Below are 15,892 nucleotides of genomic sequence, written 5' to 3'. Positions count from 1 at the left end.
GAACTGCTTTGCTTTATCTTGGCTAGGTCGCAATTGTAAATGAGAACTTGTTTTCAACTTGCCTACCTGGTTAAATAAAGGTGAAATAAAAATAAATAAAATAAAGTCAATCTCTCCTCTACTTTGAGCCATGAGAGATTGACATGCATATTATTAATGTTAGCTCTCCGTGTACATTTAAGGGCCAGCTGTGCTGCCCTGTTCTGAGCCAATTGTAATTTTCCTATTTGTGGCACCTGGAAAGTAGTCCAGGTGTGACAAAACTATGGCCTGTAGGACCTGCCTTGTTGATAGTGTTGTTAAGAAGGCAGAGCAGCGTTTTATCCACTTCAATCAGTATAGTTGAAGGGAATGAGACAGGTTAAATAAGGATTTTTAAGCCTTGAGACAATTGAGATGGATTGTGTATGTGCGCCATTCAGAGGTTGAATGGGCAAGACAAAAGATTTAAGTGACTTTAAATTGTGTATAGTAGTAGGTGCCAGTTAAACCGGTTTGTGTCAAGAATGCTGCCAAGTTTTTCACACTCAACAGTTTCCCGTGTGTTTCAAGAATGGTCCACCACCCAAAGGACATCCAGCCAACTTGACACAACTGTGGGAAGCATTGGAGTCAACATGGGCCAGCATTCCTGTGAAACGCTTTCAACACCTTCTGGAGTCCATGTCCCAACAAATGAAGGCTGTGCTGTGGGCGCGGGGCATAGCAGCGAGGGTAGCAGATTTACCGAAAATGGAAAGCATTAAGATAGTGAGCAAAGTTATTATCGTTTTGTGCAATAAAAGTACTGTACTTCATTTTGTAGTCCCTCACGGAATGACATTTCACAGTGTCCATGCCCCACCCCTCGGGGATGGGTGTACAAATTGCTCAAAATCTGCCATTGGGGCCCATACAAATTAGAACCAAGGTTGCCTTGTTAAATCTTGTTCATTCTCTTACTTTAAATACTTTGACTGTTTTCTCATTAGCTGGGAATTTTTATTTGAAATGTCCCATACTTTGTTGATATCATTATCAACCTACTGCATATCCCTAATAATATACATTTCAGGGTGCAGGGTGTGCTATTAGCATGCTAACACTAATTTAAACAGACTGGTAGGATAGTTAGCATAGTTAGCCATCGCTAGCATTCACTGTTTGAAGTTACTTGAGTGTAGTGGAGTTGACTAATGACTATGACATGAATATATACAATATATATACAGTGGGGCAAAAAAGTATTTAGTCAGCCACCAATTGTGCAAGTTCTCCCACTTAAAAAGATGAGAGAGGCCTGTAATATTCATCATAGGTACACTTCAACTATGACAGACAAAATGAGAAAAGAAATCCAGAAAATCACATTGTAGGAATTTTTATGAATTTATTTGCAAATTATGGTGGAAAATAAGTATTTGGTCAATAACAAAAGTTTATCTCAATACTTTGTTATATACCCTTTGTTGGCAATGACAAGAGGTCAAACGTTTTCTGTAAGTCTTCACAAGGTTTTCACACACTGTTGCTGATATTTTGGCCCATTCCTCCATGCAGATCTCCTCTAGAGCAGTGATGTTTTGGGGCTGTTGCTGGGCAACACGGACTTTCAACTCCCTCCAAAGATTTTCTATGCAGTTGAGATCTGGAGACTGGCTAGGCCACTCCAGGACCTTGAAATGCTTCTGACGAAGCCACTCCTTCGTTGCCCGGTCAGTGTGTTTGGGATCATTGTCATGCTGAAAGACCCAGCCACATTTCATCTTCAATGCCCTTGCTGATGGAAGGAGGTTTTTACTCAAAATCTCACGATACATGGCCCCATTCATTCTTTCCTTTACACGGATCAGTCGTGTTTCCACCCCCAATGCTTCACAGTAGGTATGGTGTTCTTTGGATGCAACTCAGCATTCGTTGTCCTCCAAACACGATGAGTTGAGTTTTTACCAAAAAGGTATATTTTGGTTTCATCTGACCATATGACATTCTCCCAATCTTCTTCTGGATCATCCAAATGCTCTCTAGCAAACTTCAGACAGGCCTGGACATGTACTGGCTTAAGCAGGGGGACACGTCTGGCACTGCAGGATTTGAGTCTCTGGCGGCGTAGTGTGTTACTGATGGTAGGCTTTGTTACTTTGGTCCCAGCTCTCTGCAGGTCATTCACTAGGTCCTAGCGTGTGGTTCTGGGATTTTTGCTCACTGTTCTTGTGATCATTTTGACCCCACGGGGTGAGATCTTGCGAGGAGCCCCAGATCAAGGGAGATTATCAGTGGTCTTGTATGTCTTCCATTTCCTAATAATTGCTCCCACAGTTGATTTCTTCAAACCAAGCTGCTTACCTATTGCAGATTCAGTCTTCCCAGCCCGGTGCAGGTCTACAATTTGGTTTCTGGTGTCCTTTGACAGCTCTTTGGTCTTGGCCATAGTGGAGTTTGGAGTGTGACTGTTTGAGGTTGTGGACAGGTGTCTTTTATACTGATAACAAGTTCAAACAGGTGCCATTAATACAGGTAACGAGTGGAGGACAGAGGAGCCTCTTAAAGAAGAAGTTACACGTCTGTGAGAGCCAGATATCTTGCTTGTTTGTAGGTGACCAAATACTTATTTTCCACCATAATTTGCAAATAAATTCATAAAAAATCATACAATGTGATTTTCTGGATTTTTTTTCTCATTTTGTCTGTCATAGTTGAAGTGTACCTATGATGGAAATTACAGGCCTCTCTCATCTTTTTAAGTGGGAGAACTTGCACAATTGGTGGCTGACTAAATACTTTTTTGCCCCACTGTACATGTTGCATTTATATTTTTGTTCAGTATATTTACCCTCTGAATTGTCCCTCTCTTTTTTTATAACACCTTTATGACAAGCCAGGTCTGCTGAGATTATGTAAACCTGAGGTCATGCTTTCATTGGGGATCAAGTCCAAAAACATCCCTTACTGTGACCTTTCCCCTATAGCCCTCCCATGGCACTAGGTAGTAGGTAAGAGTTGCCGCTAAATATATATATTTTTCCTCCCCTGTAACAACTTTAATCTCCCATATCGGTTATTATCTGTATTATTGTTATGAATCTCCCATGGCTGTAGCAAACGTCGCCACTCAATAGTTGACTTACTCAGCCACACAAGTCACACACTCAAAGTTGGCTTTATTTATACTGATGTACGTCACTGTGTTCCTCAATGCAGCAACGACCAAAACATCCTCAAGCCAAGTCCCTCTTAACTGTTTATTTTATGAAAAACCCCAGAACTCACAAGTTTATCGATCTATCATCTGTGCTATGGGATCTTTACAAACAGTCCTTGACCTCAAGCTGTTTGCTGTAAATGGCCTGAAGCCTTCAGGTCTTGTGATGACTGAGGTGAAATATTAAATGAATGTGCACCTTTACTTGACATTCCAGACTGACTGGTCTCCTCAAACTGGTGTACATCCTTTTAACTCCTGTTCAGGAGGGTAATTAACCACATACCCCTCATTAACCCTTTGTTAACTTGTCATTTGAAACAGGCATGTGTAAGTACCGGTTTTTAGAGAGACAGTAAACCTGGGCTAGAACATGGACAGTTGAATATTTACCTTATGTGATGTATCTGGAATGAAGTAATTATATTATTTTCTACTCTATTCTTGCTAAACACACTGTTCTTTCTAAACAAGTCTAGTCTGAGCTTGAAATATAGTGATCATGAATAGGAGATTTGATGTGTAATGTACTTCGAAGAACCGTGGGCATACCTTTTTCATTCAACCACACCCTTTGAGCCATGATGTGAACCAATAAGATCCTATTGTAAACAGAAGTGAACAGTGGCAAGAACATTGGGTCAAGTGTGAGTAGTAGGCCTAGGCCAATACATAGTGATACAAATTTGTGCTTTGGTAAGGTTGGCTTCTTAGCATTCATTGTCATGGTTATCAACTGTACCACAGTAATGGCATGTAAATCACAGAAAATAGCTGTTGTGGTGGCAGCTGCAGAGAAGTACTTGGATGTACAAGGTTTTACAGCAAAAGAGACTAGGTGTGTTAAATTAAAGTGTCATGTCCTCCCCAGGCCATCAGCCTGTTGTAGGATCAGTTGGGGTCAAAGTAGTGAAATGGGGTTATGTTATTTACATTTTTTTAATAAATAGTGGTGTAAATAGGTGTTGGGTTAATTGGTGGTGCATTTCGTTTTTAAGTCCCACTTTTTATTTTTGTGTCATGATCGACCACACACTCCTGTACAGTAGGTGGCGGCATGCACAAACAAATATGGAACGCCATGATAACAAAGAAGACCAAGAACCATTTCCACGTCAGCTTTTTTATTGTTATTTAGACGTTCATTAACATCCTGGAACTCATACTTAAACCATGTAGTCTTTAATTCACGTTTGATACAAGACTTGGTTTATAGATGTTATCGAGGTAAAGATAGCTAGCTGCTAACAATGGCTAACTGTGTGGGTTTTCACACTCAAATAGCCTCCATCATGGAAGTACTAGCGAATGCTGCCGTGGCAGAGATCTGTAAACTCGTAGACGACGACTATGCAGTGTTTCGTTTGGAAGTAACTCAAAGCCAAAAAGAAAACAGGGGATTGCGGAGGAAACTACAGCAACTGGAATTGAAGGTGTCACGGGAGCGCGCAGAGAGGACAATGCGAGAGCGCGTCCTCGCCAGTCGTCCCAGTAGTGTCAAGATCCTCGACCGATACAGAGGAATGGCAAGAGGTACACTTTGCAGGCCTAGGCGGCACCAGCCTGTCGCCCGGTTCCCCTCTGCACATATGTTTAGATGTATTACCCAGATTTGGGTCAGTTTTTGTATAGTATGCAATAATTCCCCTGATTTACTTGGGCATCTTATGAAAAGAAGAGCCAATATCATAGTGTAGCTATTGTACAGTCATTGCACCTCAAACCACAGGGATTCTATTTTGCTCACCAACGTCACCTGTAATCCTATTGGCTACTGTTGTTCATGGGAATTTCATATATAGTGGGCATGCATCTGGTGATTGTCTTCTTTTGCTTGATGGTTTAACTAAACTTAGAACACTGCTCATCTTGTGCCAAAGCTAAGCATCCCAACACATACTAACGAACCGATATAGCGAGTTGCTACTAAACTCCCACAGCACAGTGTGAATATCTTACTTGTGGAAGGTAATAAACAGCATCAACAAGAGTAATCCTTGTTGTGGCATCATTGTAACCCACGCACCATACAAAAGATGACCCACAACAGAATTCTTACCAGATTCTTGATTTACTGCATTTCCTATAATTTACTCAAATAAAAACAATGTGATGCATGGATCATAAGACATCAATCAATAAATAGTATATCAAGAAGTTATGAGAAGTGTTACCTTACATCCTTGTCAATTCTAGACAGTGTCTATAGTGTACAATATACCGTTGCATTGACCGTAGCTAACCTAACCACCTCTTTCACCCCCAATCACTCTCTCAGGTGAAGGACATCTCACTGGAGGCCACAGGAGCTTTGTGAAGCCAGCGGGACACAATACATGGAGAGATGACCAACCAATCACTGTTGATGAGGGGAGTGGAACCTCAACCCAGAACATTATCATGATAGAGGTTAGTGTAATAGTGTTATGTAAAAAATGTCAGTTACTTTGTAAATCAAATGTGGACGGTTTAATTCAAAGGTCCCCTCAGCTATTCACTTGCTTATTACATTTACATCCTAATTTATTTGCCATAGGAGAGCTTGTGAGACTTCCCTTTGACATTGTTTTCCAATTCAACCAATGTACTGATAGTAATGTCCTCTCTTCTTGTGTCAGCCTGCAGATGCAGAGGCTGCAGATCCTGGGGTCAAGCAGGAGAGGTCTGAAGGAGAGGAGGACCCACAGCACAGCAGAGACAACCCGACTGGTGCGGCAGGTGATCCCCCTGTAGCCACAGAGGACACCGCCCCAGCGCTGCTCAGGTCCCAACGCAGCATTACGGAGGTCAGTGGAATGCCGAACACCGTCCTCAAGTCAGAGACCGACACAGAGACTTTAACTGTAACACACAGGCTCTTACACACAGAATCTGACCACAGATCAGACCCAGAGAGACAGGGCCTGGGGAGACTGGGCTGTCCTCCTGCCCCTGGCTCGGAGTATTTACCGGTATTTCATCAGAGCCACAGGATGGTTCATACCCGTGGGGATGGCTATGGTGATGAGTTAAACATTGGTGGTGATGATCCCTCTTGTTCTTATGCTACAGAGATGGACCCTGGCAACATGCCCTTGGGTTTAGAGATACAGACTGATCTGTCTAGAGGGGACTGGAACCAGTACAGTAGTAGTGTACACTCTGAAGGCTGCCTAGATAAGAAAGAAGAGGTTATAGTCGTAGATGAAGTGACTGTGAAAGTGGAGGGTGACGTTCCTCCCACATGGAATGCAGAAAGTCACCTCGTAGAGGGACACTCACAGGGCAGAGATTTCTTAGATTACAGGGGAAGCTTAGAGACAAATCTAAATATCGCCACCCCCTCCTCTTTACATGCATTCAGGGATCTAGACCCAGTGTCCGCGTCGAAGGGGCCTTCCGATTCACATGGAAGCGTCCGTTTCGATCAGGTATTTAACTCAAATGACAGGGCTAAAGCCCTGGCTCCGGGAGGGGGAGCCACATCAGGCAATGTTAAAGAGAAACGGTTCCTCTGCATGTTCTGTAACAAAGGCTTCAGCTGCCCCCAGAAGGTGGAGATCCACCAGAGGGTCCACACAGGGGTGAAATGCTTCAGTTGTACCCAGTGTCAGATGCGCTTTGTCCAGGCTGGTGACCTGAAGAGGCACCAGAGAGTCCACACAGGGGAGAAACCCTACAGCTGCCCACAGTGTGAGAAGAGGTTCTCCCGCCAGGACCACCTGAAGATGCACATGAAGGTCCACACAGGAGAGAGGCCGTTCGCCTGTACGCACTGCGGGAAGAGGTTCTCAGAAAGGAGATGCCTCAGGATACACCAGCAGAAAAACCATTCCACTCTATAACATAGAAAGGAACCATTCCGCTCGATAGCTTCTCACATTTAGATCAAACCCTGCATTAAAGACAAAGATGCATTTTCATTGTTGTCAGCAGAATGGATCCACAGATGAATTTGGAATAACGAGAAAAACAGATTTCAGTGTTGAATATTCCTGGATAGAATATGCATCCAGACATTGTGTGATATACACTACCGCTCCAAAGTTTGGGGTCACTTAGAAATGTCCTTGTTTTTGAAAGAACAGCAAAACAAATTGTCCATTAAAATAACATCAAATTGAGCAGAAATACAGTGTAGACATTGTTAATGTTGTAAATGACTATTGTACCTGGAAACCGTTGATAAAATAAAAAAAATGTAATATCTACATAGGCATACAAAGGCCCATTATCAGCAACCATCACTCCTGTCATTCTTAGACTAGTTGAATATCTGGAGCATCAGCGTTTGTGGTTTCGATTACAGGCTCAAAATGGCCTGAAACAAAGGATTTTCTTCTGAAACTCGTCAGTGTATTCTTATGAGAAATGAAGGCTATTCCATGCAAGAAATTGCCAAGAAACTGAAGATCTCGTACAACGCTGTGTACTACTCCCTTCACAGAACAGTGCAACCTGTCTCTAACCAGAATAGAAAGAGGAGTGGGAGGCCTCTGTGCACAACTGAACAAGAGGACAAGTACATTAGAGTGTCTAGTTTGAGAAAGAGACGCCTCACAAGTCCTCAACTGGCAGCTTCATTAAATAGTACCCACAAAACACCAGTCTCAACGTCAACAGTGAAGAGGTGACTCTGTGAAGGGAGTAGTACACGCCGTTGTACGAGATCTTAGGTTTCTTGGCAATTTCTCACATACAATAGCCTTAATTTCTCAGAACAAGAATAGACTGCCAAGTTTCAGAAGAAACTTTGTTTCTGGCCATTTTGAGCCTGTATATAAAGGCATATATAAGCCTGAAAATTCTGTTAAATATTGTTTGTACTGTGTAGGATATATGATGTTCACACAATTTCCCAAGACACCTTTTATGAGAAAATGAATGCAGTTTATCAAGTTCATGTTGACTTTTTTTTTTTTTGAGATGTGTATGTGTGGTTTTCATATGGTGTATTTTACTCTTGTTTAATAAACACAAAATGGGACTTTTCATTCTGAAGACTCTATAATAACAAACCTAATGCAATGGTAAATCTTAGCACTGGCAGTAATGCAATAGGTCCAGGGTTGTGTCTGAAATATGTTTGCTATTTTCACAGCGATAATTGTGGGTGCAGTAGCTAGTGGTGGCGAGCAAGGGCTGGAGTTGATGACCATGAGACATCCCGAAAATCGGTTTTCTCACGAGAACAACTGTAGCGTCCAAACCTTACCATAACCAAACACTCCAGTACAATAAGGTTGCTTCTCAACCAAATTTGTGGCAACTTTTGTGAAAAAGGTATTGAATTTATCAGTTACCACTTACTTGTGAAATGTTATTTCCCCAATGACCTCCAGACCAACTATTTCACAATTTGCCTTCTGCCCATCACTGTTTAGTGAGTGCCACAACTTCTTAGGATTATTCTTATTTTCATTATTTTTGTTATTTAAATGTTTTGTTGACTTCTTCAATCATCTGACTAGATTTCTTCCTTAGGATTATGTGTCTATTGAGAGGCTCTTCATCTTTGAGACTGTTATATTCTTGAAAAGTTGTGTTCCTTGATTTAATGGCCTCAAGGATTTCCTGATTCATCCAAGGTTCAGTTCATAGTATCCACAATGCTTAAGAAACATTTGGTGAAATTAGTTAAACCCGTTTCTTTTTTTGTGTTTTTGTTAAAAAATAATATTTTATTTAAGTGTTTCACAGTTATTATCCATATCTAGGCATTGACGTTACGGGTCCCGGTTAACTTTGATCAATAAATGCATCTTTGTTATCATGGTTCAGTGGTCTCACAGTTATTGTGTTGTGACAGTGAGAGTTTTTTTCTTCTCTTTTTTTACCTTTCTTGTGCAGTAAATCATAGAATGATCACTAATCCCCAAGGGAATGACACCACTTTTAGAAATCTTAGATTTATCAGACACCAAGATCAAATCTATGAATGTTTGGTTGGGGTTACATACTCTAGTGGGCTCCTTTTCTAATCAGTTGATGCAAATCAAATATCCTGCAAAAATTCCTGAAAGCTTTAAATAACCGTTATATCCAATGTTCCAATATAGACAAGTTTGTTAAGTAGCTTACAGAAACGAAATAACAAAATCTAGGCCCATCTATTGCTAAATATGTTGAACATGTTTGCAGTCCACATTGTTCTAAGTAATGCATGGCTTCAATATGGAAATACAGTGCATTCATACCCAGAATTGTTTCACTTGTCTATTTTCATAGAAGGAAGCTAAGAACATTAACAGCTTCATAGTTAAGAACACCATAACACTATGTAAGAAAATGAAACTTATTCTACAAGAACCAATATCATTCACATTTCATGTAACGTTCATGTAATAATGGACATACACAAAATATCCCAAATTGGCGAAGTGAAATGATAAAATGTTACTTGTTAAAAAAAGTTAAAAACAGAAAAGTGGTGCGTGCATACTGTATGTATTCACCCCCTTTGCTATGAAGCCTAAATAAGATCTGGTGCAACCAATTACCTTCAGAAGTCACATAATTAGTTAGATTTCACACAGGTGGACTTTATTTAAGTGTCACATGATCTGTCACATGATCTCATATACAGTGCCTTGCGAAAGTATTCGGCCCCCTTGAACTTTGCGACCTTTTGCCACATTTCAGGCTTCAAACATAAAGATATAAAACTGTATTTTTTTGTGTAGAATCAACAACAAGTGGGACACAATCATGAAGTGGAACGACATTTATTGGATATTTCAGACCTTTTTAACAAATCAAAAACTGAACAATTGGGCGTGCAAAATTATTCAGCCCCTTTACTTTCAGTGCAGCAAACTCTCTCCAGAAGTTCAGTGAGGATCTCTGAATGATCCAATGTTGACCTAAATGACTAATGATGATAAATACAATCCACCTGTGTGTAATCAAGTCTCCGTATAAATGCACCTGCACTAAATGACTAATGATGATAAATACAATCCACCTGTGTGTAATCAAGTCTCCGTATAAATGCACCTGCACTGTGATAGTCTCAGAGGTCTGTTAAAAGCGCAGAGAGCATCATGAAGAACAAGGAACACACCAGGCAGGTCCGAGATACTGTTGTGAAGAAGTTTAAAGCCGGATTTGGTATACGAAAAGATTTCCCAAGCTTTAAACATCCCAAGGAGCACTGTGCAAGCGATAATATTGAAATGGAAGGAGTATCAGACCACTGCAAATCTACCAAGACCTGGCCGTCCCTCTAAACTTTAAGCTCATACAAGGAGAAGACTGATCAGAGATGCAGCCAAGAGGCCCATGATCACTCTGGATGAACTGCAGAGATCTACAGCTGAGGTGGGAGACTCTGTCCATAGGACAACAATCAGTCGTATATTGCACAAATCTGGACTTTATGGAAGAGTGGCAAGAAGAAAGCCATTTCTTAAAGATATCCATAAACTGTGTCGTTTAAAGTTTGCCACAGGCCACCTGGGAGACACACCAAACATGTGGAAGAAGGTGCTCTGGTCAGATGAAACCAAAATTGAACTTTTTGTCAACAATGCAAAATGTTATGTTTGGCGTAAAAGCAACACAGCTCATCCCCCTGAACACACCATCCCCACTGTCAAACATGGTGGTGGCAGCATCATGGTTTGGGCCTGCTTTTCTTCAGCAGGGACAGGGAAGATGGTTAAAATTGATGGGAAGATGGATGGAGCCAAATACAGGACCATTCTGGAAGAAAACCTGATGGAGTCTGCAAAAGACCTGAGACTGGGACGGAGATTTGTCTTCCAACAAGACAATGATCCAAAACATAAAGCAAAATCTACAATGGAATGGTTCAAAAATAAACATATCCAGTTGTTAGAATGGCCAAGTCAAAGTCCAGACCTGAATCCAATCGAGAATCTGTGGAAAGAACTGAAAACTGCTGTTCACAAATGCTCTCCATCCAACCTCACTGAGCTCGAGCTGTTTTGCAAGGAGGAATGGGAAAAAATGTCAGTCTCTCGATGTGCAAAACTGATAGAGACATACCCCAAGCGACTTACAGCTGTAATCGCAGCAAAAGGTGGCGCTACAAAGTATTAACTTAAGGGGGCTGAATAATTTTGCATGCCCAATTTTTCAGTTTTTGATTTGTTAAAAAAGTTTGAAATATCCAATAAATGTCGTTCCACTTCATGATTGTGTCCCACTTGTTGTTGATTCTTCACAAAAAAATACAGTTTTATATCTTTGTGTGAAGCCTGAAATGTGGCAAAAGGTCGCAAAGTTCAAGGGGGCCGAATACTTTCGCAAGGCACTGTATACACCTGTTCTGAAAGGCCCCAGAGTCTGCAACACCACTAAGCAAGTGGCACCATGAAGACCAAGGAGCTCTCCAAACAGATCAGGGACAGAATTGTGGAGAAGTACAGATCAGGGTTGGGTTATAAAAAAATATCAGAAACTTTGAACATCCCACGGAGCACCATTAAATCCATTATTAAAAAAGGGAAAGAATATGGCACCACAACAAACCAGCCAAGAGAGGGCTGCCCACCAAAACTCACGGACCAGGCAGGGAGGGCATTAATCAGAGAGGCAACAAAGAGACCAAAGATAACCCTGAAGGATCTGCAAAGCTCCACAGCGGAGATTGGAGTATCTGTCCATAGGACCACTGCCGTACACTCCACAGAGCTGGGCTTTACAGAAGAGTGGCCAGAAAAAAGCCATTGCTTAAAGAAAAAAATAAGCAAACAAGTTTGGTGTTCGGCAAATGGCATGTGGGAGACTCCCCAAACATATGGAAGAAGGTGCTCTAGTCAGATGGCTAAAATTGAGCTTTTTTGCCATCAAGGAAAACGCTATGTCTGGCGCAAACCCAACACCTCTCATCACCCCGAGAACACCATCCCCACAGTGAAGCATGGTGGTGGCAGCATCATGCTGTGAGATGTTTTTCATTGGCAGGGACTGGGAAACTGGTCAGAATTTTTTAAATGATGGAAACCTGTTTGTCTTCCAGAGATTTGAGACTGGGACGGAGGTTCACCTTCCAGCAGAACAATGACCCTAAGCATACTGCTAAAGCAACACTTGAGTGGTTTAAAGGGTACCATTTAAATGTCTTGGAATGGCCTAGTCAAAGCCCAGACCTAAAACCAATTGAGAACACCAGCTTGAAGGAGCTGGAGCAGTTTTGCATCTAGGCAACTAAACTAAGATTTGAATCCAGCATCGTTTTGTGTATCAGTTCATAAACCATGTGCCATGGAATCGGTACATCAAAAACAATTTTGTATGGTGCAACCGTACATTTTTTGGTCCTTAAATGAAACTGGTTTACTTTTTTATTTATCACAATTTTCTTTAGCACGGCCGACAGACCTTCTCCCCCTTCCACTTGCCTCCATTTTTTTGTTTATTTTTTTGTTTGAATTTGACCCCTTTTTCTCCCCAATTTCGTGGTATCCAATTGTTTAGTAGCTACTATCTTGCCTCATCGCTACAACTCCCGTACGGCTCGGTAGAGACCAAGGTTGAAAGTCATGCGTCCTCCGATACACAACCCAACCAAGCCGCACTGCTTCTTAACACAGCACGCATCCAACCCGGAAGCCAGCCGCACCAATGTGTCGGAGGAAACACCGTGCACCTGGCAACCTTGGTTAGCGCGCACTGCGCCCAGCCCGCCACAGGAGTCACTGGTGAGCGATGAGACAAGGATATCCCTACCGGCCAAACCCTCCCTAACCCGGACGACGCTAGGCCAATTGTGTGTAGCCCCACGGACCTCCCGGTCTCGGCCGGTTACAACAGAGCCTGGGTGCGAACCCAGAGTCTCTGGTGGCACATCTGGCGCTGCAGTACACCGCCCTTAACCACTGCACCACCCGGGAGGCTTGCCTCCATTTTTGTGGCAATGCTGCAATCAGCTGGTTGTAATTTTGGATAGAGCAGACATTTCCATATTTTTGTTAACCGCATGTGCGAAAACTCCACCAGTCCTATTTATATAATTTACAAAGATTACACCATTTTTATTTTAAGCGATTAGTATATTTGAATTTAACCATAATAAACGATATAGACAAACGTACACTACCGTTCAAAAGTTTGGGGTCACTTAGAAATTTCCTTGTTTTTGAAAGAAAAGCAAAAAAAAAAGTCCATTAAAATAACATCAAATTGATCAGAAATACAGTGTAGACATGGTTAATGTTGTAAATGACAATTGTAGCTGGAAACGGCAGATTTATAGTGGAATATCTACATAGGCCAATTATGAGCAACCATCACTCCTTTGTTCTAATGGCATGTTGTGTTAGCTAATCCAAGTTTATAATTTTAAAAGGCTAATTGATCATTAGAAACCCCTTATGTAATTATGTTAGCACATCTGAAAACTGTTGTGCTGGTTAGAGAAGCAATAAAACTGGACTTCTTTAGACTAGTTGAGTATCTGGAGCATCAGCATTTGTGTGTTCGATTACAGGCTCAAAATGTCCAGAAACAAAGAACTTTCTTCTGAAACTCGTCAGTCTATTCTTGTTCTGAGAAATGAAGGCTATTCCATGCGATAAATTGCCAAGAAACTGAAGATCTTGTACAACGCTGTGTACTACTCCCTTCGCAAACTGGCTCTAACTAGAATAGAAAGAGTGGGAGGCCCCGGTGCACAACTGAGAAAGAGGACAAGTACATTAGTTTCTAGTTTGAGAAAACAGACACCTCACAAGTCCTCAACTGGCAGCTTTATTAAATAGTACCCGCAAAACACCAGTCTCAACAGTGAAGAGGCAACTCCGGGATGCTGGCCTTCTAGGCAGAGTTGCAAAGAAAAAGCCATATCTCAGACCAATAAAAGATTAAGATGGGCAAAAGAACACAGACACTGGACAGAGGAAGATTGGAAAAAAGTGTTATGGACAGACATCTAAGGTGTTCAGATCACAAAGAAGAACATTCGTGAGACGCAGAAAAAATTAAAAGATGCTGCAGGAGTGCTTGACGCTATCTGTCAAGCATGGTGGAGACAATATGATGGTCTGGGGGTGCTTTGTTGGTGGTGAAGTGGGAGATTTGTACAAGGTAAAAGGGATCTTGAAGAAGGAAGGCTATCACTCCATTTTGCAACGCCATGCCATACTTTGTGGACAGCGCTTAATTGGAGCCAATTTCCTCCTACAACAGGACAATGACCCACAGCACAGCTCCACACTATGCAATAACTATTTATGGAAGAAGCAGTCAGCTGGTGTTCTGTATATAATGGAGTGGCCAGCACAGTCCCCGGATCTCAACCCTATTGAGCTGTTGTGGGAGCAGCTTGACCGTAAGAAGTGCCCATCAAGCCAATCCAACTTGTGGGAGGTGCTTCAGGAAGCATGGGGTGAAATCGCTTCAGATTACCTCAACAAATTGACAACTAGAATGCAAAAAGTCTGCAAGGCTGTAATTGTAATAATAAATCATTATTTATAACCTTGTCAACGTCTTGACTATATTACATTGGCAGTAGAATGGCCTTACTGAAGAGCTCAGTGACTTTTAACGTGGCACCGACACAGGATGTCACCTTTCCAACAAGTCAGTTAGTCAAAATTCTGCCCTGCAAGAGCTACTCTGGTCAAATGTAAGTGCTGTTATTGTGAAGTGGAAACGTCTAGGAGCAACAATGGCTCAGCCACAAAGTGGTAGGCCACACAAGCCTTTGGGATGAATTGGAACGCCAACTGCGAGCCAGGCCTAATCGCCCAACATCAGTGCCCGACCTCACTAATGCTCTTGTGGCTGAATGTGAGCAAGTCCCCGCAGCAATGTTTCACCATCTAGTGGAAAGCCTTCCCAGACGAGTGGAGGCTGTTATAGCAGCAAAGGGGGGAACAACTCCATATTAATGCCCATGATTTTGGAATGAGATGTTCGACAAGCAGGTGTCCACATACTTTTGGTCATTTATTTGTTCTAATATTTGTTCTGTCTTTTCTGGTGGATTAAATAGAAATTGCAACCAGCTTTCTATTGCTTGTTTTAAAAATAGCAATATTATGGAGATCATTTCATTTTCAAATAACTGAAAGTGAGAGGTTGTAATCTGAATGGATTTTTCTAATCTGCTGGAGAACCAGTTAGGATTTAAGTATAGTTTTTGTATGACTGAAGCCTGTAGTGAGAGGTCCTATGCTTTCATATTTAATCATTTCTGCCCTCCAAATTCATATTCATTATAGAAATAGGCCCATTTTAATTTTGCCTGGCTTGCCGTTCCAAATAAAGTGGAACATAAATAAATGGGTAAACTGGGATATGACTAAAGAATTAATCAGGCTGATTTTTCCACAAATAGACAGGTGTTGTCCTTTCCATGGTAGCAAAATCTTAGCTACTCTGGCTAACTTTCTATTAAAATGTTATGTAGTGAGAATGTATTTATTTTGCGAAATGAGCATATGCTAAAAACACGAGCATATGCTTAAAACTTATGCTTAAAGTACTTTGCTTCCTCCTTCAAACTGTTAGTTGTTGAATAATTTCTATGTTGAAGATAAAACAAATATTTGGTGCATTTTTCCCATATTCCATCCAGTTCGCTTTATTTTTATAATATATTACCACTTAATCTTTCTTGAATAAGTTCCTCCACCCGGCATAGCCAGAAGAGGACTGGCCACCCTTCATAGCATGGTTCCTCTCTAGGTTTCTTCCTAGGTTCTGGCCTTTCTAGGGAGTTTTTCCTAGCCACTGTGCTTCTACGCCTGCATTGCTTGC

The 15,892-nt window shown here is 41.5% G+C and overlaps 1 protein-coding gene across 3 annotated transcripts in view; it reads left to right on the top strand.

Annotated features, from left to right (window-relative positions):
- The window catches only part of LOC109894751 (hypermethylated in cancer 1 protein), a 93,347-nt gene that overhangs the window by 9,436 nt on the left and 68,019 nt on the right, over window positions 1-15,892 (top strand). Inside the window, exons 1-3 of one of the 3 annotated variants that reach the window (XM_020487270.2) lie at window positions 4,250-4,714; window positions 5,460-5,590; window positions 5,800-8,940. The exons of 1 other annotated variant lie outside the window; for it this stretch is intronic. In XM_020487270.2, coding sequence (XP_020342859.2) covers window positions 4,432-4,714; window positions 5,460-5,590; window positions 5,800-7,005 — 1,620 coding nt within the window. In that variant the 5' untranslated portion in view covers window positions 4,250-4,431 and the 3' untranslated portion in view covers window positions 7,006-8,940. Of the gene's footprint in view, window positions 1-4,249; window positions 4,715-5,459; window positions 5,591-5,799; window positions 8,941-15,892 lie in introns of those variants that run through there. One more of the 3 variants, XM_031828122.1, reaches the window with a different exon arrangement.

This window comes from Oncorhynchus kisutch, linkage group LG7 (genome assembly GCF_002021735.2).
Source record: "Oncorhynchus kisutch isolate 150728-3 linkage group LG7, Okis_V2, whole genome shotgun sequence".
Classification (NCBI taxonomy): domain Eukaryota; kingdom Metazoa; phylum Chordata; class Actinopteri; order Salmoniformes; family Salmonidae; genus Oncorhynchus; species Oncorhynchus kisutch.
This window is presented reverse-complemented; position numbering and strand designations above follow the sequence as displayed.